Source organism: Mytilus trossulus, chromosome 9, assembly GCF_036588685.1.
Source record: "Mytilus trossulus isolate FHL-02 chromosome 9, PNRI_Mtr1.1.1.hap1, whole genome shotgun sequence".
NCBI lineage: Eukaryota > Metazoa > Mollusca > Bivalvia > Mytilida > Mytilidae > Mytilus > Mytilus trossulus.
In genome coordinates, this window is record NC_086381.1 from 49,102,267 (window position 1) to 49,122,775 (window position 20,509).

The 20,509-nt window shown below is 30.4% G+C and overlaps 1 protein-coding gene across 2 annotated transcripts in view; it reads right to left on the minus strand.

Annotated features, from left to right (window-relative positions):
• The window catches only part of LOC134683049 (transmembrane 7 superfamily member 3-like), a 25,899-nt gene continuing 5,390 nt past the window's right edge, over positions 1–20,509 (minus strand). Inside the window, exons 4-10 of one of the 2 annotated variants that reach the window (XM_063542089.1) lie at positions 19,831–20,008; positions 18,760–18,843; positions 8,001–8,081; positions 3,406–3,558; positions 2,207–2,304; positions 1,232–1,394; positions 1–385 (exon numbers count right to left, since the gene is read on the minus strand). In XM_063542089.1, the coding sequence (XP_063398159.1) occupies positions 141–385; positions 1,232–1,394; positions 2,207–2,304; positions 3,406–3,558; positions 8,001–8,081; positions 18,760–18,843; positions 19,831–20,008 (1,002 nt within the window). In that variant the 3' untranslated portion in view covers positions 1–140. The remainder of the gene's footprint in view (positions 386–1,231; positions 1,395–2,206; positions 2,305–3,405; positions 3,559–8,000; positions 8,082–18,759; positions 18,844–19,830; positions 20,009–20,509) is intronic. The other variant, XM_063542088.1, reaches the window with a different exon arrangement.

Consider the following 20,509-nt stretch of genomic DNA (forward strand, 5'->3'; position numbering starts at 1 on the left):
AATAAAGGAAGACATTCAACAGACATAGAAGAATTAAATAGTTTACAATAGTCTGTTTGTTATTCTCCAAAACCTTTGTTTTTCCATTGTTTTCCATAAGTACATGATCAATTCACACTTGGTAAAAATCAATATCAACTTCAGGTTGGTTCTGACTGATCTCTATCTCTGGTTGAATAATAAGGTTCAGCAACATTTCTCAATAAAGGTGAACGTTCATCTCTCTCTATGTGATCTTGATCCGAGGTATTTGGTGCATGTTGGCGATGTAATCTGCGTAACTTTCTAGGACAGGATGGGAACTCTGGTTTGCCCCGCTCTCTGTAAAATTGTAATCCTGATCCAGTCACAAACAGTACTGTCCACACACAAGAAAGGATAATATCTAAAGAATAAACGAAATTCTACACGAATATGTTTATTAATCATATCACACAAGAATAAATGGGGAATGTGTCTATGTAACATGGAAGATGCCACCACGTGCATATAACATGATAAAGGGACTTAACCCCTGAAAAGAGAAGCAATCCAAATTTGTACTTGATATGAGTTTTGTGTTAATAAGCATTGTGTATGAGTTTCATTACATTTGGTTGAGGCAAACTTGAATTAGAGAAAAAGTTTTTTGTTGGTTCATTACTACATTTTAGTGAGGATCTATTATCAGACTTATGGGTATGGCATGTTTCCTATGTTGACGCCTTAAACTTATATTAAATGCAGCATGATAAGCACTTTCCATACATATGGCATTATATCTAACATCCCCATTCTGACTTGGTGTGGTTGTGTATTTATATATTTTGCATTTTCATTGATGAAAACATAGATGGGTTACCTTTAAGACTGTTTTACCCTACCACACAATCACTATTTCAGGTGTTTGTTCACTAATGAAATTTTACCAAAATGTTAGTCAAAACATGATAAGTGGAAAGTTTTGGTCGAAATGGTACACTTCCTTGTTTTAGGGGTTTCGTGCCACTGAAACAGTAAAATGAACAAAATAAACTAATTATAGCCTCAAACCTTGCAGCTATCATGATGTATACTGTTAGTATTGTGATTTATCAACCAAGGTCCACCATCCTCCACCACCACCACCCCCGACTCTTTGTCTTTTTATAACAAACGAAGCATCACTTAGCTTGATCTCCTCCATGTCATTTTCTAATTATTAAAAGTCTAGACGATTGTAGTATTATGGACATAACATCAATATATTTACCTTTAATTTGAAAAGGCCCTGTAACTATGACATCCAAGTAACCATCTATGTAAGCATGTCTAAATGTGTTGACAATAATAAATTTCAGGCCAGCTTCTATCCACACATCTATTGTTAAAGTAATCAGAAAACTTCCAATGAAGGCACAGCACAAAATATTCAACTGAAAATTGAATACAAAATATGAACATGATTGAAACACCATAGCAACACTTCAACTGTGCTTTAAAGACGAGGAATTTAAAAAAAAAAGTGTGTCACAGTGTGTCATTGTGATACATGCAATATTCAAAATATGTTTTAAATCCCATAACTCTCATTAAATGGTCAAACCAAAGGATGCAGATGGTATAATTTCTGTTCAATAAAAGTGTAGGATAACAACAGTACAGTATAGGCGCTTTCTGTCAAATGGTCGAAAAGAAGTTGGACTAACAATAATGAACAAGGTGTTATTGTCACAATGAAAGTCTCAATACTCTGATAAGAATCTTCAGATCATCATTGAGGTATAATATGGTTGAACAACACCATTGTCACAAAAAGGTGAAAACCTGTATTTAATATTTTATTTGTATTGACAGTGATTGACATTTCTATCCTAAACATGCTAAACAGGGAATGAAAGAGTTCTTTACATTTTAAGAAACTTTGCTCCTGTCAGATTTCACATTTCTACACAGATTTTCAAGATATAAGTGACTTCTCAGAATAAACCTCTATTTTCTATTTGAATCATTGGTGGCCATTTTGGTTGGCAACTGAGTCATCAATAACATTATTAAACTAAATACCCTAAAGGATAATTGGTTACTTTTTATTGATCAACTATAGATTCAGAGAAGAAGATTGATGTTGGCACTAACCCTTCTTTGACAGATATTTGGAGAGGACGAAATCTACCATCTATTGCAATTAGACCTAAAAGCCATGAATTTTTTGTAAAATATTTTATCATCTTCTAGGATAACATACCACTCTGGTCCAATATAAAATCAGAACTGGTAATATCAGCACTCCAACTGTAAATGACATGCCATAATTATATCTTGTTGTCCAATACAGTAAGTTACCTAAAATAAAACAATATGGTAACATTTTATTTTTATTTCTTACATAATTTTTTGAAAGACATTTGTATTTCTTAAAAAACATGGTATTTGAAAGTGACTCAAAATACATATTATCATAAGGCACATTAAATGAGATTGTAGATGAGAAACAGTCTCTAATTTACAAACCATGTATTTACTGCAGGGTTTGCAACTTGTGCAGTGTGGATGCAGAAGAATGTCTCCTGCTTGTAGTGTTTGCCATTATTAGGGCTGTTTGCTTGTCAGGGAACTGTCTGCATCTGATCTTTAACTCTATACTTTAGCCTAACATGGATATATGGTGATTCCTCTTTGTGGAAGAAATTCATACCAACAAAAAAATGTCTGTTTTAAAATACTACGTACTGTTAGCTGATGCATATTTTTTTCTAGGAATTGTATTTATTCATAAAAATTATCCCTGAACCTTTTGCATCAAAAATACTATTGCAGGAAATGGTCATTCTGGAACATTTCAATTTGACAGCTTTTTTATCAGGCGTGTTAGGTCATTCAAACTGTTGTTTTTTAGGGTTCCTTTTTTTATTATTATTAAACAACATCATAAATTTGACTGTTTATAATTAATGGATGCAATATGATTGATACCATGGATACATTAACTTCTTCATAATATCTGCCAACTGACAAGATTTTGGCAAATCACACATTGGAATTTTCCAGCTTAAATTTTTTTTTTGATTTCAATCCAATAAATTTAAGTATTCTCATTTAAAAAAAAAAGTCCCTAGGAAATATTGCTGAGAATGATCTCGCTACATTGAAGATCTGTTGGTGACCTTCTGCTGTTGTTTTTTTATTTGGTCGGGTTGTTGTCTCCTTGACACACTCCCCATTTCCATTCTCAATTTTATATGATGATATCCACATGGAAATAATGTTTAATAATTTCCATCAAAACTCAATGGAAAAATTATCAGCAATGAGAGTGTTAATTGGGAACAGACCAATCAATACAGTTCATTTAAGCATGCTCCTGGAACTTGTTCAAGAATTTATGCAATCACTGAATACTTTTCCTGTTCAATCTTAAATAAATTTCCAATTTATTTTCTTTACCAAAATCAGTATAGAACAGTACACATGCAAACAGATAACCAGCTGTAAAACCAGGAACCAGAACAGACAGGACTGGTACTCCAATGCACCACCATAGCATTAACCACAGGACACCAGCTACAGTTGCCAATATACATGACAGAACAAATATAACTGAAAAGAATATAATGTATACATTGTATTATATAAATCTTTTATAATCAGATCATTTTATACCAAAAAAAAGTTGTCAATAGTTTGAAAATACATCTGAGCATTGTATTATTTCAACTGTGTTATCAAGCATCTTGAAAAATTTCAGAAAGTTTAAGGTATTCATTATTAGAGGTTTAATCTTACCTCTCACATTGCAAACATTCAATGGTAACACTTTGTTAATCCCTAATTCAGTAAATTATTGAAAAAAATATCAAAATGATACACTTTGTTAACTTTCACTGGGGTAAAGCTGATGACCGTAACTGCATTCACGGTCATCCCAAGATGTCGGACGAAAAATTAGGTCAGTATTTTTATCGCCTGTTAAGGTGTTTCTACATCATTTTCTTTACAAATCATAAACTGGTACGATGTAAATTTATAAAAGATTCACAAAGAAGTCCGAAATCTCTACCGAGGAACGTTAATAAAACGGGAAATTGGATTTGAAAAATTCGCTAAGATGACCGTAAATCATCTTTAAGATATTTTCAAGATGACCGTAACATATAATAAGGATGACCGTGATTGGTAAAATGATGACCGTAATTTCGAAAGGATGACCGTAATTTATCAAGGATGACCGTACCTTTCATAGTATAACCGTCATTTCTAAGAAATATCCGTATTTGTAATACCTTTGTTGTGTTGGTGTAAGACGTATTTATAAGACAACATTAGTTTAAACAATATGTATTCAGATCATTCATCATGATACGATATTATAACAAGGAAATAATATTCAGGATTCAGAAACAAGCAATTTGCTTTTACAAATCTGTCTCCTTTACAAAAATAATACACTTATTGAACAATACATAAATATAAATACTGGCATGCTCTGTAATAAATATATGAATATGAAAAAGGTGAAAGAAGGAAAAGAAAAAATGTAATGATAAAAAAATTAAAAAAAACAAACATGGATTGTTGTAATGAATACAGCGTGAAATGCTTTGGTTCCTACTGAGTGATGAAACATTAACATCAAGGGTTAAAACGTTTACTTTTAATAATATATTTCTGCACCAAACTAAATAAAAGACTATTTTGCTCATCTGAGAGTACCGTTGATCCAAAAAGCAAAGTTTTTGTGTTAACTTGGACAGGAAGAACTGAAACAGAATACAATAGTTCTTGTCTTAAATTAGTATATATAGGACAAGATAACAGGAAGTGAGAATTTGTTTCTACATCACCACAACGACAATTTGGAGAGTCTACTAAGTTACGAAGGAAAAGGTGATTTCCTATATAATAATACGCTGGGATCTTACTATTTTGGGTACTAATTTGTTTTTTGAATAATGATAAAGATTCACATTTTCTTATGTTTAAGTTAAGAGTGTTCCATAGTTTTGTTGTTGCAGGGATGAAATATTCAGAATATAAACGGGTCCGTGTGTTGACTTGTGAAATATTATTTCTCTGTCTTGTATTATGATCATGCCTACTGCCTACTGAATCAGGCAATAAGTCTTTTATTCTGTGATTGCGTCGTCTTTCAGATATTTTTTTCCCATCGAGTTTCAACATATAAATTGTTTATACTGGTAAGTTTAGTAACCCCCGTGACGATACACGCTGCGTCAAGCTGAATACTTTCAAGTTTAGCAATCCAATTCTGATTTTGAGAGTCCCAAACGATATCGGCATATTCAAGAATTGGGCAAACAAATGATATGTAAATTTTTTCATGTCAAAATCTATCAAGAACATTTTTCATTTTTCTCATTATATTTATTCTTTTATAAGATTTAGAAACTATATATTCAATATGGTCGTTCCAGGATCCGTTGTTAGAAAAAAAAAGACACCTAGTAGATGTTTGCGTTTACTTACTGTTTATAGCTCTTTGGTGTTCATTATTAATGGAGGATGAAAGGGTCTATTTATTTTTTTTGAAATTATCTTACTTTCAGTTTTCTGGGCATTAAAATTAACAAGCCATTTTTTTTTACCAATTATAAATCTTATCTAGATTGTCATTTACAATTTTAGCTGTTTCTATTGGATTGTCAATTCCATAATATATAATGAAGTGTCATCTGCGAATAGCTTAATTTGAACTTGAATGTCTTCTACAATATCGTGTATAAATACAATGTATCAAAAAAAGGAGAGGGCCTAGAGTAGACCCTTGTGGGACGCCTGCATTTACAGGTAACCATTCGGAACTTGAACCGTTAATAACCACCCGCTGGACTCAATTTGTAAGATAATTTTTAAACCATCTTAGTAAAAAACCCGGTATGCTCGCTTGTCGAAGTTTAAATAGCAGTCCCTTATGCCAGACTCGATCAAACGCTTTACTTATATCACAGAATACTACCCTGATTTCTTTACCGCTATCTAAAGCCTTTCCAAAATCATTCAAATGTTAATTAATTGATTAACTGCTGAATCCCCCCGTGTAAAGCCCGACTGATTTTTCGTTAAAATATTATTGCGCATAAAGTGATTGTAAACATGTTTATATACACATCGTTCCATACACATTGATATTACACTCAACAAGGAAATAGGTCTATAGTGTTTAACATCATTCGGTCTATTAAAAATTTACTGCATTTACAGGTAACCATTGGAAACTTGAACCGTTAATAACCACCCGCTGGACTCTATTTATAAGATAAATTTTTAAACCATCTTAGTAATCTTGTTGTTATAATCATCCTTCGATTTTCTTATTAAACTAGTAACTTCATTTCGTATTTTCTTAAATTTTGACCACTCTGATGGGTTATCATATTTTTTAGCCTTTCTGTGGATTCTTTTTTTTTTCCTTATCTTTTTTTTTTAACAACATTTGACTTGTTAGCCATGGAGGTTCATTTTTGCCAACAGTTATTATTTTATTTGGAATACATTTTTCAGCAGCTTCTATGATAGTTTTTGTTATTTCGGTTGTAAATTGTTCAACGTTATTTAAGTTAATTACGGAATCACAATTTCTTTCAGATAAAATGTTACTATATCTTTTATAGTCTCCTCGATCATATAGCCAAATTTTCCGCTTAAAAGTTTGTTGACGACATTTTGGAAAGTTCAAAAGACTAATTATAGGACAGTGAGAACGTATTTGGTCTAATAAAGGTGGCCCGACTCCACAGTAATTTATTATGTGAGCATCATTTGTTATAAAAAGGTCTAGAGTTGTCTCATTGGCACTCACACCACATCTTCCTATATCTACTAACAATGATGACGACCAGTCAGTAAAATGAGTAGGTTCATCTATCATTTGAGTAAGACTAAATTGGCTTAACAAAGGTGTAATTTTTGAAGACAACATTATCATGAAGGTTGACAAAAATAAGACGTGCTTCAAATACATGGTTCGTCATATGTAGCATCCAACTACAAGCCAAATAGTTAAAAAGAACTAACCGTTCCCCTATTGCGACAAACTCAACAAAAAACAGTGCATACAAATATGGATAGTTCTTTCAATTGACGGTCATCCTTTTAAATTTAGTCATTCTTTATAAATTACGGTCATCCTTAACAATTTACGGTCATCTTTTAACCAATTACGGTCAGCCTTGTTATAAATCGCTAATCCTGTTACGGTCATCTCGATTACGATTAACGGTCATCCTCGCGTATTTTTCAAATCCAAATTCCCGTTTTCTACACGTTCCTCGGTAGAGATTTGTGACTTCCGTGTGAAACTTTTATATATTTACATCGTATCAAAGTATGCTTTGTAAAGAAAATGATGTAGAAACACCTTAACAGACAATAAAAAAACTGACCTAATTTTTCATCCAACATCTTGGGATGACCGTGAATGCAGTTACGGTCATCAGCTTTACCCCAGTGACTTTAGTGCAGACATCTGATTTGTGATGTCAATTTGGCATATATATATGACAGTTAACAAATTTGAACAATAAACGATAATCCATTTACGGTATATAAATATAGGGATTTTTTTTTAATGTTTAGTAGATATATAATAAATATTGATAAACCTTATAAACCTTATCACTATTTAAAAAGGTGCAAGACTTTGCCCAAAAATCTCGACACTTATACTATTTATGTTATCTAATTAAAGAATCGCTTCATTTTTATGACCTCAGAAATTACCCTTGTGACGTAAAAATATTACGGGAAACATCTGTGATGTCAAGTAATGATGGGCAAATAAAAATAAGGTGAATGCATTCATACATATATATTTCTTAAGTACTCCATAAAAACATACATGGGAACTATGGAAGGCACTTTAAAATCTTTACTATGCCATGGGTGGCTGTCATTTATGTTGCATAGTTAAAATATAAGTGAAATTTTAATTTGCCTCTATTGGTGGTGGCTGCATCTTTAAATGCCTTCATTGGGTACCATGTATGATTTCAATGGAACAGCCGTTAGTTATAAAATTTTACCAGTTAATGACTGTAATGTGGAGATATTCAGCACTAAGTAGAAGATGACACAAAATCCACAGAAGGCCATTAGAAAATTTCCTAAAATAGAAAATAATGACTGATGACAAACATTCAAGATTATGGATTAGTAATATAAGATATCAGAGGGGTTTTAAAGGGGTAGCAAGGGGGCTAAGTTTTCCCTTATGGGACTTCATATATGATAATACTTTAACAAGAAAAAGTGAATTAATAAAAAAAAAATCATAAAATCTGATAAATTTGTCATTGCACGTTACCAATTGTTTTTAGTAAGTCATTGAAAAATATAATCAATCTCAGCAAAGGGGGCATAAACTAAAGATGCAACTTCAAACAGGATTCTGTCTATTCAATCTTTTAATACCCAAATTGTATGTTTTAACATTTCAATTCTAATGAAAATTAGATTAGATCATTGAAAGTCCAACTTCAGGTGATCATGATTAGCAATTCAATATGAAGTGACTATTGTATATCCTCATAATTATCATACAAACCAAAATAATTTCATTTAGGGCTAGCTATTTCATATTTCTTTATAACTGATTGTACATTTCTAAACTTGCACTTTAATTTTGTAGCTGTTTTTTATGTAACCTTTTTCTTTAAGCGACATGTTTATGGTCCAATTAACACCTTTGTGACCATTCAGCTGTTTAACACACAATCTCTGGTTAAAAAGGGTTATCACTTCTGATTACACATGTGCAACAATTAAAATGATTACTTCGCAATTTCCTTCAATCTAGAACTTTTTTTTCCAAATAATATTCATGAATTTTAATTATAGAAGAATTTCAATTTGAGGGTCAGAAAGTGGTTTAAATTTAGAGTCATGATTGAGTGTATCTAAAATTGGGTCATTTCAAAAAAATGAGGCTTTTTACTTATTGTGGTATATCTTTATATTAGTTAAGTTTATAATTATAACACAGGTGTTATAAAATGCAGGATAGTCAGGGATAGCTTGCTCCCAAGTTTCATGAAGATATCTCCAACCATATCAGAGAAATGTTAAAAAAACAGGCCATTTTTGTCAGGAGTGTGACGCTTTTAGCGTGACATTTAAAAAAAATAAAATTTTCAAAGTAGTATTGAAAAAAGTGGATTGTTTTGATGCAATACTGAAATATTTCTGGTAGTTGCTACATTATTAGTCTTAAATATTTTTGCAATTTTGTTCAATAAAATTGTAAAATAAGTAAACACTGACCTTTATTGTGAAGGTATGTACAGAAAAAAAATCTTCTAAAAAATGACACTTTTAAAATTAAAGCTTCCTTGTAACCAAGTTTTAAAGTCAAATAATGTCAGTATGTGAAATAAGTTTGTATTGGTATATTAGCATTATAAGTAAGGGTATGTTGGTGCTCTAAATTACATATTTTAATGTTTTAATGGACACCAAAGAGAGGTACCCAAAAATGTCAGGAGTGTGACAACTACCTTTAAACATCTACCAAAAAATACATAGGACTTAAATGTTTTTTTCTTCTTTATTTTTCAGATGTGGCTATTCCAAAGAGAAGAAAAAAAGTTATTACAACTGTGATATGTTTATATTATAGATGTGGGCGTGCATTATATATGTCAGGAGTGTGACGCTATTTTAAGGCATTTTCTATCAATTCATAATTTCACTAGGACAAGTTCCACAAGTTTCTTTATGTTAGAAATGTTAAAACCAAGTAATATTCATATCATTTACCTCTTAAATGTGTTATTTATCATGATTTTTTTTGGCACGATCAGTTTTAATCAGTCATTTTACTATTTTGTGTGCACAGTAATGCAAATTTATCAAAGGAAATAAGTGTGTACAACTATAATATCATATAGGAAAGTGAGGAAATGAATTTTGTACAAAATAGAACAATTATTTTGATTTAAAATGGTTTATTTAAAGATGTTTCAAGGATTAACCATTCAGATGTAATTTGTCACACTCCTGACATGAATTTAACAATTTAAGAAAAATATGAAAATAAGCTTTAGTTTTAGGACAGATAATTGAAAGACAGCTGGTAAATAGAAACAAATTTTGGTTAAACTTCCATTCCTCATAAACATCCACTAGATTTGCTGAAATAAGCAGGGCAAAATTCTCTAGAAGAAATAAATGAAAGAAGGAGACTTGGAAAGAGAGAACCCTCAAATACTGGCAGAATCTAAAATTGAAAAATGATCAGAGGAAGTTGACAATCTTAAACAAAAGAAAAAACTACAAAACCTAGCTAACAAATAAAAGCTTAAAGTAAGAAGAACTTTGAATTCCAAATTTGAAAAACAATATAAAGAAAAACAAAGGCAGTGGCAGAGAAACAGTAGAAAAAAGGAAGAAAAGATAAAAAAAAGAAGTTGGCTTGAATAAGGACTTAGAATCAAACAAAAACAGCTCAGATTCAAATGAGAACAGATCTGTGACTGTGTCAGATTCCAGATCTACAGTGAGAAAACCTGCATAACACACAAGAAATCAACTGCCACAAAACCCAAATGCTTGGACGAGTACTTTGAAACGCATCATAAAAAATGCTAGGAAAAAAGGGCCTTCTAGACGAGATCATTTATAAGCATTTGGGTTTTGTGGCAGTTGATTTCTTGTGTGTTATGCAGGTTTTCTCACTGTAGATCTGGAATCTGACACAGTCACAGATCTGTTCTCATTTGAATCTGAGGTGTTTTTGTTCGATTCTAAGTCCTTATTCAAGCCAACTTCTTTTTTGATCTTTTCTTCCTTTTTTCTACTGTTTCTCTGCCACTGCCTTTGTTTTTCTTTATGTTGTTTATCAAATTTAGAATTTAAAGTTCTTCTTACTTCAAGCCTTTTTTTGTTAGCTTCGTTTTATAGGTTTTTATTTTGTTTAAGATTGTCCAACTTCCTCTGATCATGTTTAAATTTCAGATTCAGCCAGTATTTACAGGTTCGCTCTTTCCAAGTCTCCTTCTTTCATTTATTTCTTCTAGAGAATTTTGCCCTGCTTATTTCAGCAAATCTAGTGGATGTTTATGAGGAATGGAAGTTTAACCAAAATTTGTTTCTATTTACTAGCTGTCTTTCAATTATCTGTCCTAAAACTAAAGCTAATTTTCATATTTTTCTTAAATTGTTAAATTCATGTCAGGAGTGTGACATATTACATCTGAATGGTTAATCCTTGAAACATCTTTAAATATACCAATTTTAATCAAAATAATTGTTCTATTTTGTACAAAATTCATTTCCTCACTTTCCTATATAAATTATAGTTGTAAACACTTATTTCCTTTGATAAATTTGCATTACTGTGCACAAAAAATAGTAAAATGACTGATTAAAACTGATAGTGCCAAAAAAAATCATGATAAATAACACATTTAAGAGGTAAATGATATGAATATTACTTGGTTTTAACATTTCTAACACAAAGAAACTTGTGGAACTTAATCTTGTGAAATTATGAATTGACAGAAAATTCCTTAAAAAAGCGTCACACTCCTGACATATATAATGCACTCCCACATCTATGATATAAACATATCACAGTGGTAATAATTTTTTTTCTTCTCTTTGGAATAGCCACTTCTCAAAAATAAAAAAAAATAAAACATTTAAGTCCTTTGTGTTCTTTGGTAGATGTTTAAAGACAGTTGTCACACTCCTGATATTTTGGGGGGCCTCTCTTCGTTTTTTTATAAATGGTCCTAAAAAGGGTGTCTTCCCGATTGTCCCAGGTACAATTGAAGTATCATATACTATAATATGAAGTCTATTCAAAAATTAAAAAAAATTAGTCTAAGATGCATATTTTTTTTAAATTATTTTTTATTGACTTTGAACGAGTGGTCAGTACTGCGAGTACTCTCAGATCTGTAATTAGTGTCTTTGTTGTGGTGATATTCCAAGCCAGGAGCCTGTAAGTCAGTGGTTGTCGTTTTTTTGCCGTGTAACATATTTGTTTTTTATTCATTATTTGGTACATAAATTTTGCCATAAGTTTTTTCGTTTGAATTGTTTTACATAAATTTTGGGGCCTTTTGTAGCTATGTGGTATGGGATTTGCTCATTGTTGAAGGCCGTATGGTGACCTATAGTTGTTAATTTCTGTGTCATTTGGTCTCTTTGGGAGAGCTGTCTCATTGGCAATCATACCACATCTTTTTTATTTCTTATGGAAGTCTGGCTCTTCTTTATTATTGGTGAAGAGTCCTGTTGAGTGCAAAACAATGGGAAAATTGGAAAAACAACCTTTAAGGAGGCTCGAGGGTATAAAAATTTCAGGAAAAAATTAAACATTGGGTTTTCATTACAAATTTTATGTGTTACCTTTTGTAGTTGTTACTTTATCACATGGTACAAAAATCATTCAAAACAATTAATTCGTGTGGGCCCCAAATGAGTTTTAAAATGTATACATCATTGAAAAAGTTCCAAATTATCTCCCTTTGGTGGAAAAATGCCATATTTTGGCTTTAAAATTGAAATATCTTTTTCAACTCATCGGTGACCTATATTTTTTAATATAATTTCCATATAAGCTGTACTTAAACTAAATTATTGTAAAATTTGAGCGATTTCTGTAATAATTTTCTTTTTTTATTTCGATATTAACTTTATTTCTACTATTACTTCAACAGAAAAAAACCACTTTTACACAAATGTATGCTTCTTTCGTAGGCAGATTGTGAGCGCAAATGAACGGTGACCCCACTTTTTTATTTTATTTTTCTATTGACTTTAAGATAAAGTTCATTTATAGAAAAATGTAGAGAAATCCTATATAAATGATTTAGACCCGCGAACCCCCTTAATAGTGTTTCTTGGAAAGGCTGTTCTGGAAAAATTCTAGACAGCAGCAAATTTAGAGAAAATAGTAGGGAGTAGAAGACATGATTTTGCCAGAAGCATGTGCGTCCCATATACATTTTTTTCTTTCAAATTTCTCAAATATGTATTTTTTCAATCATTTATAACAAAGAAGTTGAAATAATAAGATTTGTGTTTTAAAAAAAGAGAAAATTTCAAAATTGACACAATGGTCAATTTGACACAAAAAAGTAATAAAATTTTATAAAACTTTCTTATATTAACACCTACTTCTATTTTTTTTTAGTTACTAGGTCTATTCAGATTGGTCCACTCTATCCTTATTGAAAGTATGGAAAAAAAAGTTGTGAAACTGTGATTTTTTTTCATGATAATAGCCAAAAAAATTGATAAAAGATGAACTTAACTGGGAAAATCATCAGAATTGGGTACATTCAAATGGCCGTAGCAAAAATAAGTGCACACCATAAGATTTTTTCATCACCAATTATTTTCTACAGTCATATATAAACACAAAAATCAGGTTAAGAAAAAATGTTAATTCAAGACCTTAAAAGATGTATTTCATAAATCAGAAATTATTTTTTTAATCAAAAGTGTATCAATCAAATGTTTAAAAACATTTTTTTTTTATACTTTTATAAGATTAATATTAAATGTGCAATAATTAATTCTTGTTTATTTAGCAAAACAAACAACAGTTGCCTTGTTTATCTAAGAACATTTTACTACATAAAATAATGTGGGACAATCAGAACTTTTCATGTGGGACAATCAGAACTTTTCATGTGGGACAATCAGAACTCTAAAATTTTAAAAAGTGGGACAATCGGGAATAAACCGAGTGTCTTCCCGATTGTCCCACTTTTTGAAATTACAGGTAAAAAGGTAATGAAATTTTGTGGGACAATCGGGAATATGTTTGTGGGACAATTGGGAAGTTTAAATGTGGGACAATTGGGAACTGTTTTTTTAGTGATCAATTTGTTTTTACAGCATGTTGCAGTTAATCCACATGATCAAAGGTTACTAATCAATGTAACTTATTAAAATAGGAACAAAATAGGAACAAATAATAATATTTACATATCTTATTTTGCTCATAGAAGGTACAATTGAAGTATCATATACTATAATATGAAGTCTATTCAAAAATTAAAAAAAATTAGTCTAAGATGCATATTTTTTTTAAATTATTTTTTATTGACTTTGAACGAGTGGTCAGTACTGCGAGTACTCTCAGATCTGTAATTAGTGTCTTTGTTGTGGTGATATTCCAAGCCAGGAGCCTGTAAGTCAGTGGTTGTCGTTTTTTTGCCGTGTAACATATTTGTTTTTTATTCATTATTTGGTACATAAATTTTGCCATAAGTTTTTTCGTTTGAATTGTTTTACATAAATTTTGGGGCCTTTTGTAGCTATGTGGTATGGGATTTGCTCATTGTTGAAGGCCGTATGGTGACCTATAGTTGTTAATTTCTGTGTCATTTGGTCTCTTTGGGAGAGCTGTCTCATTGGCAATCATACCACATCTTTTTTATTTCTTATGGAAGTCTGGCTCTTCTTTATTATTGGTGAAGAGTCCTGTTGAGTGCAAAACAATGGGAAAATTGGAAAAACAACCTTTAAGGAGGCTCGAGGGTATAAAAATTTCAGGAAAAAATTAAACATTGGGTTTTCATTACAAATTTTATGTGTTACCTTTTGTAGTTGTTACTTTATCACATGGTACAAAAATCATTCAAAACAATTAATTCGTGTGGGCCCCAAATGAGTTTTAAAATGTATACATCATTGAAAAAGTTCCAAATTATCTCCCTTTGGTGGAAAAATGCCATATTTTGGCTTTAAAATTGAAATATCTTTTTCAACTCATCGGTGACCTATATTTTTTAATATAATTTCCATATAAGCTGTACTTAAACTAAATTATTGTAAAATTTGAGCGATTTCTGTAATAATTTTCTTTTTTTATTTCGATATTAACTTTATTTCTACTATTACTTCAACAGAAAAAAACCACTTTTACACAAATGTATGCTTCTTTCGTAGGCAGATTGTGAGCGCAAATGAACGGTGACCCCACTTTTTTATTTTATTTTTCTATTGACTTTAAGATAAAGTTCATTTATAGAAAAATGTAGAGAAATCCTATATAAATGATTTAGACCCGCGAACCCCCTTAATAGTGTTTCTTGGAAAGGCTGTTCTGGAAAAATTCTAGACAGCAGCAAATTTAGAGAAAATAGTAGGGAGTAGAAGACATGATTTTGCCAGAAGCATGTGCGTCCCATATACATTTTTTTCTTTCAAATTTCTCAAATATGTATTTTTTCAATCATTTATAACAAAGAAGTTGAAATAATAAGATTTGTGTTTTAAAAAAAGAGAAAATTTCAAAATTGACACAATGGTCAATTTGACACAAAAAAGTAATAAAATTTTATAAAACTTTCTTATATTAACACCTACTTCTATTTTTTTTTAGTTACTAGGTCTATTCAGATTGGTCCACTCTATCCTTATTGAAAGTATGGAAAAAAAAGTTGTGAAACTGTGATTTTTTTTCATGATAATAGCCAAAAAAATTGATAAAAGATGAACTTAACTGGGAAAATCATCAGAATTGGGTACATTCAAATGGCCGTAGCAAAAATAAGTGCACACCATAAGATTTTTTCATCACCAATTATTTTCTACAGTCATATATAAACACAAAAATCAGGTTAAGAAAAAATGTTAATTCAAGACCTTAAAAGATGTATTTCATAAATCAGAAATTATTTTTTTAATCAAAAGTGTATCAATCAAATGTTTAAAAACATTTTTTTTTTATACTTTTATAAGATTAATATTAAATGTGCAATAATTAATTCTTGTTTATTTAGCAAAACAAACAACAGTTGCCTTGTTTATCTAAGAACATTTTACTACATAAAATAATGTGGGACAATCAGAACTTTTCATGTGGGACAATCAGAACTTTTCATGTGGGACAATCAGAACTCTAAAATTTTAAAAAGTGGGACAATCGGGAATAAACCGAGTGTCTTCCCGATTGTCCCACTTTTTGAAATTACAGGTAAAAAGGTAATGAAATTTTGTGGGACAATCGGGAATATGTTTGTGGGACAATTGGGAAGTTTAAATGTGGGACAATTGGGAACTGTTTTTTTAGTGATCAATTTGTTTTTACAGCATGTTGCAGTTAATCCACATGATCAAAGGTTACTAATCAATGTAACTTATTAAAATAGGAACAAAATAGGAACAAATAATAATATTTACATATCTTATTTTGCTCATAGAAGGTACAATTGAAGTATCATATACTATAATATGAAGTCTATTCAAAAATTAAAAAAAATTAGTCTAAGATGCATATTTTTTTTAAATTATTTTTTATTGACTTTGAACGAGTGGTCAGTACTGCGAGTACTCTCAGATCTGTAATTAGTGTCTTTGTTGTGGTGATATTCCAAGCCAGGAGCCTGTAAGTCAGTGGTTGTCGTTTTTTTGCCGTGTAACATATTTGTTTTTTATTCATTATTTGGTACATAAATTTTGCCATAAGTTTTTTCGTTTGAATTGTTTTACATAAATTTTGGGGCCTTTTGTAGCTATGTGGTATGGGATTTGCTCATTGTTGAAGGCCGTATGGTGACCTATAGTTGTTAATTTCTGTGTCATTTGGTCTCTTTGGGAGAGCTGTCTCATTGGCAATCATACCACATCTTTTTTATTTCTTATGGAAGTCTGGCTCTTCTTTATTATTGGTGAAGAGTCCTGTTGAGTGCAAAACAATGGGAAAATTGGAAAAACAACCTTTAAGGAGGCTCGAGGGTATAAAAATTTCAGGAAAAAATTAAACATTGGGTTTTCATTACAAATTTTATGTGTTACCTTTTGTAGTTGTTACTTTATCACATGGTACAAAAATCATTCAAAACAATTAATTCGTGTGGGCCCCAAATGAGTTTTAAAATGTATACATCATTGAAAAAGTTCCAAATTATCTCCCTTTGGTGGAAAAATGCCATATTTTGGCTTTAAAATTGAAATATCTTTTTCAACTCATCGGTGACCTATATTTTTTAATATAATTTCCATATAAGCTGTACTTAAACTAAATTATTGTAAAATTTGAGCGATTTCTGTAATAATTTTCTTTTTTTATTTCGATATTAACTTTATTTCTACTATTACTTCAACAGAAAAAAACCACTTTCACACAAATGTATGCTTCTTTCGTAGGCAGATTGTGAGCGCAAATGAACGGTGACCCCACTTTTTTATTTTATTTTTCTATTGACTTTAAGATAAAGTTCATTTATAGAAAAATGTAGAGAAATCCTATATAAATGATTTAGACCCGCGAACCCCCTTAATAGTGTTTCTTGGAAAGGCTGTTCTGGAAAAATTCTAGACAGCAGCAAATTTAGAGAAAATAGTAGGGAGTAGAAGACATGATTTTGCCAGAAGCATGTGCGTCCCATATACATTTTTTTCTTTCAAATTTCTCAAATATGTATTTTTTCAATCATTTATAACAAAGAAGTTGAAATAATAAGATTTGTGTTTTAAAAAAAGAGAAAATTTCAAAATTGACACAATGGTCAATTTGACACAAAAAAGTAATAAAATTTTATAAAACTTTCTTATATTAACACCTACTTCTATTTTTTTTTAGTTACTAGGTCTATTCAGATTGGTCCACTCTATCTTTATTGAAAGTATGGAAAAAAAAGTTGTGAAACTGTGATTTTTTTTCATGATAATAGCCAAAAAAATTGATAAAAGATGAACTTAACTGGGAAAATCATCAGAATTTGGTACATTCAAATGGCCGTAGCAAAAATAAGTGCACACCATAAGATTTTTTCATCACCAATTATTTTCTACAGTCATATATAAACACAAAAATCAGGTTAAGAAAAAATGTTAATTCAAGACCTTAAAAGATGTATTTCATAAATCAGAAATTATTTTTTTAATCAAAAGTGTATCAATCAAATGTTTAAAAACATTTTTTTTTTATACTTTTATAAGATTAATATTAAATGTGCAATAATTAATTCTTGTTTATTTAGCAAAACAAACAACAGTTGCCTTGTTTATCTAAGAACATTTTACTACATAAAATAATGTGGGACAATCAGAACTTTTCATGTGGGACAATCAGAACTTTTCATGTGGGACAATCAGAACTCTAAAATTTTAAAAAGTGGGACAATCGGGAATAAACCCTAAAAAGAAAGTCCTGTTCTATGGGAAAAGATACCAGAAATTGAAATCAATGATATAGCAATGTGTTTAGTGATTTTTTGTGAAAGTTTAAAGCATTTTTCAATCTTTATAAAATATGTCAGGAGTGTGACAAAATACTGAAAATAGAAGGCTTTTTCTACATACAATTACATTAAAACGGTACAATGAAATGACATTTTGTTTTTTGCAAATGATCACAAAAACTCAGGGCGTACAAAGTTTACTATTGTAACTGAAATATATTAAGATTCTTTTTATTGGCAAAAACTTCAATCACTAGTTACTATTATTTTTTTCAAATTAAACTATTCAATTTGAATGTTATTATATGATTTAGCAGAAAAGATGGAAATTTTAGTTTCAAAATTTTCCTTTTTATATTGACTTTCATTTGGAAAAGGTCTGAGCAATGTTTTCTTGACTGTTTTATTACCAAACTTGTTTTTAAGTAGTATGGTTTCTGTTAAAAAAATTGAGATGTATGTTATTAAAATTTAAGATTATTCAATGTATCTGTTTCGGTCTGCCTGAAACTTTGGAATTATAAAATTTAAAGTATTGGTAATAGGGCAATACAAAAAGAAATACAAAATATTAAGTTTGAAGTTGGACCCCCCATGTCACACTTTTGCTTAATTTTTTTTTAAATGGCCCAATTACCTGTTTGGAAATATTTGTGTCCCAAAACACATAGAAACAACCCAAGTACCCCAGCTACACTAATCAATACTTTACTGGTTGTGGCTGAAAAAGAAAAAAATCTTAATAAAAATAAATGTGGATTGTATTCATAGCCTATAAGCTGTCTTTATGTAATAATATTAAGTATTTGATTTTTTTCAGTGAGAACGCGCTAAAGTGGCCTTTTTTAAAAACACGCGCCTCTATTTTCAAATCCTAGCTGGAACACTGATAGGGACACAGTACAGATGATGTCCTAGCTAACATATAAAGTTATTAAGGGACATAACTCAACAATTGTAAAAGTAACACTACAAAATTTGAACTTAAGAGTTTTGTGGTAATAAGCATTATATATACATTTCATAATATTCAAATTATTTTTATTTATAAGAAGTAAAATAAAATATACTTATACAAGTGAATTATAATGTTTAAATAATCTTCCTTTAATTTTCTCAAAAATGTACTTGTATAAGTAAATCAATATTACAACCCCACAAAAATTCTCAAGTTTTGAGATGTAAAATCATGCCTTAAATGATTTTTCCCAGATTTTATAGCTCATTTTTTTTTTATAGTTTTCAATGTTTCATCTCATTAATTCAACATGTTCAATGTCTAAAGGACATTTAAGAAAGCCATAGTTTTGTTTACAGATACAAGTAAATAAAATTCACTTGTATTATAACATGTGTAAGTATCCTACAAATTTACTTTATATTTAAGTATATTAATATTACTTCTTATGCTGTCTTATTGAAACCTTTCATCCTTGTTTATTTCCTAATGTGACAGGAATGAGATAGAAATCATACATGGCCCTAGTCAGGAGCCTGTTGTTTATTTAGTGGTTGTCATTTCTTGATGTGCATGATGTGGATCATAATTGTGTCTTGTTTCTCGTTTTTTATATAGATAATACTATTGGTTTTCCTGTTTGAAATTACACATTGTGACATGGATGGAGAGTTGTCTCATTAGCATGTGTACTGGTACCACATTTTCTTATTTATTTTTTCTGTTATTCAAGAATTTGACATTACTTACTTGCATAGTGACACTGTTCATCTTGTTTATTAAGATCACATGAATATGTTGTCATGGGAACATAAGAAGCTATCTGGTTTCCATGTGTTACAATTACATTGTAAATGGTTCCCTGACCTTGGTAAGATGGCAATTTAAAGAGCGGCTTTTTGGATGATGAATATTTTATTTCTTTCAGCTGTAAACAAAAAATGAAATAAGTCTGTTAATTTATATGAAGAAGACAATTTATAAATTAAAAGTAAAAATAAAAATAACTACCATTTGACTTTTACGAGGGGCTTAAGCATTGTGATGAATAAAAAGACAGGACAGACATGACAGAGATTAAAATAAAATAAAAATGCAGGACACAATTTTTCAAATTTCAATATCCAAGTTTAAATTATTGCGATTTATAGAACCCTCTCACAATTTTCACAATATTAAAAGCATTGTACTAATTTTCTCAAATTAATGCCCCAAAAAAGGGAGATAACTCACTTAAAACTGTATTCTTATGTTTGATTTCTTTGCCAGATTTATTTTGATTGATATTAAACTTTTTTCTTCAATTCACAGTGGTGGTGCAGGGGCGGATCCAGCCATTTAAAAAAGGGGTGTTCCTAACCCAGGACAAAGGGGGTTCCAATTACATGTCCCCATTCAAATGCATTGATCGTCCAAAAAAAGGGGAGGT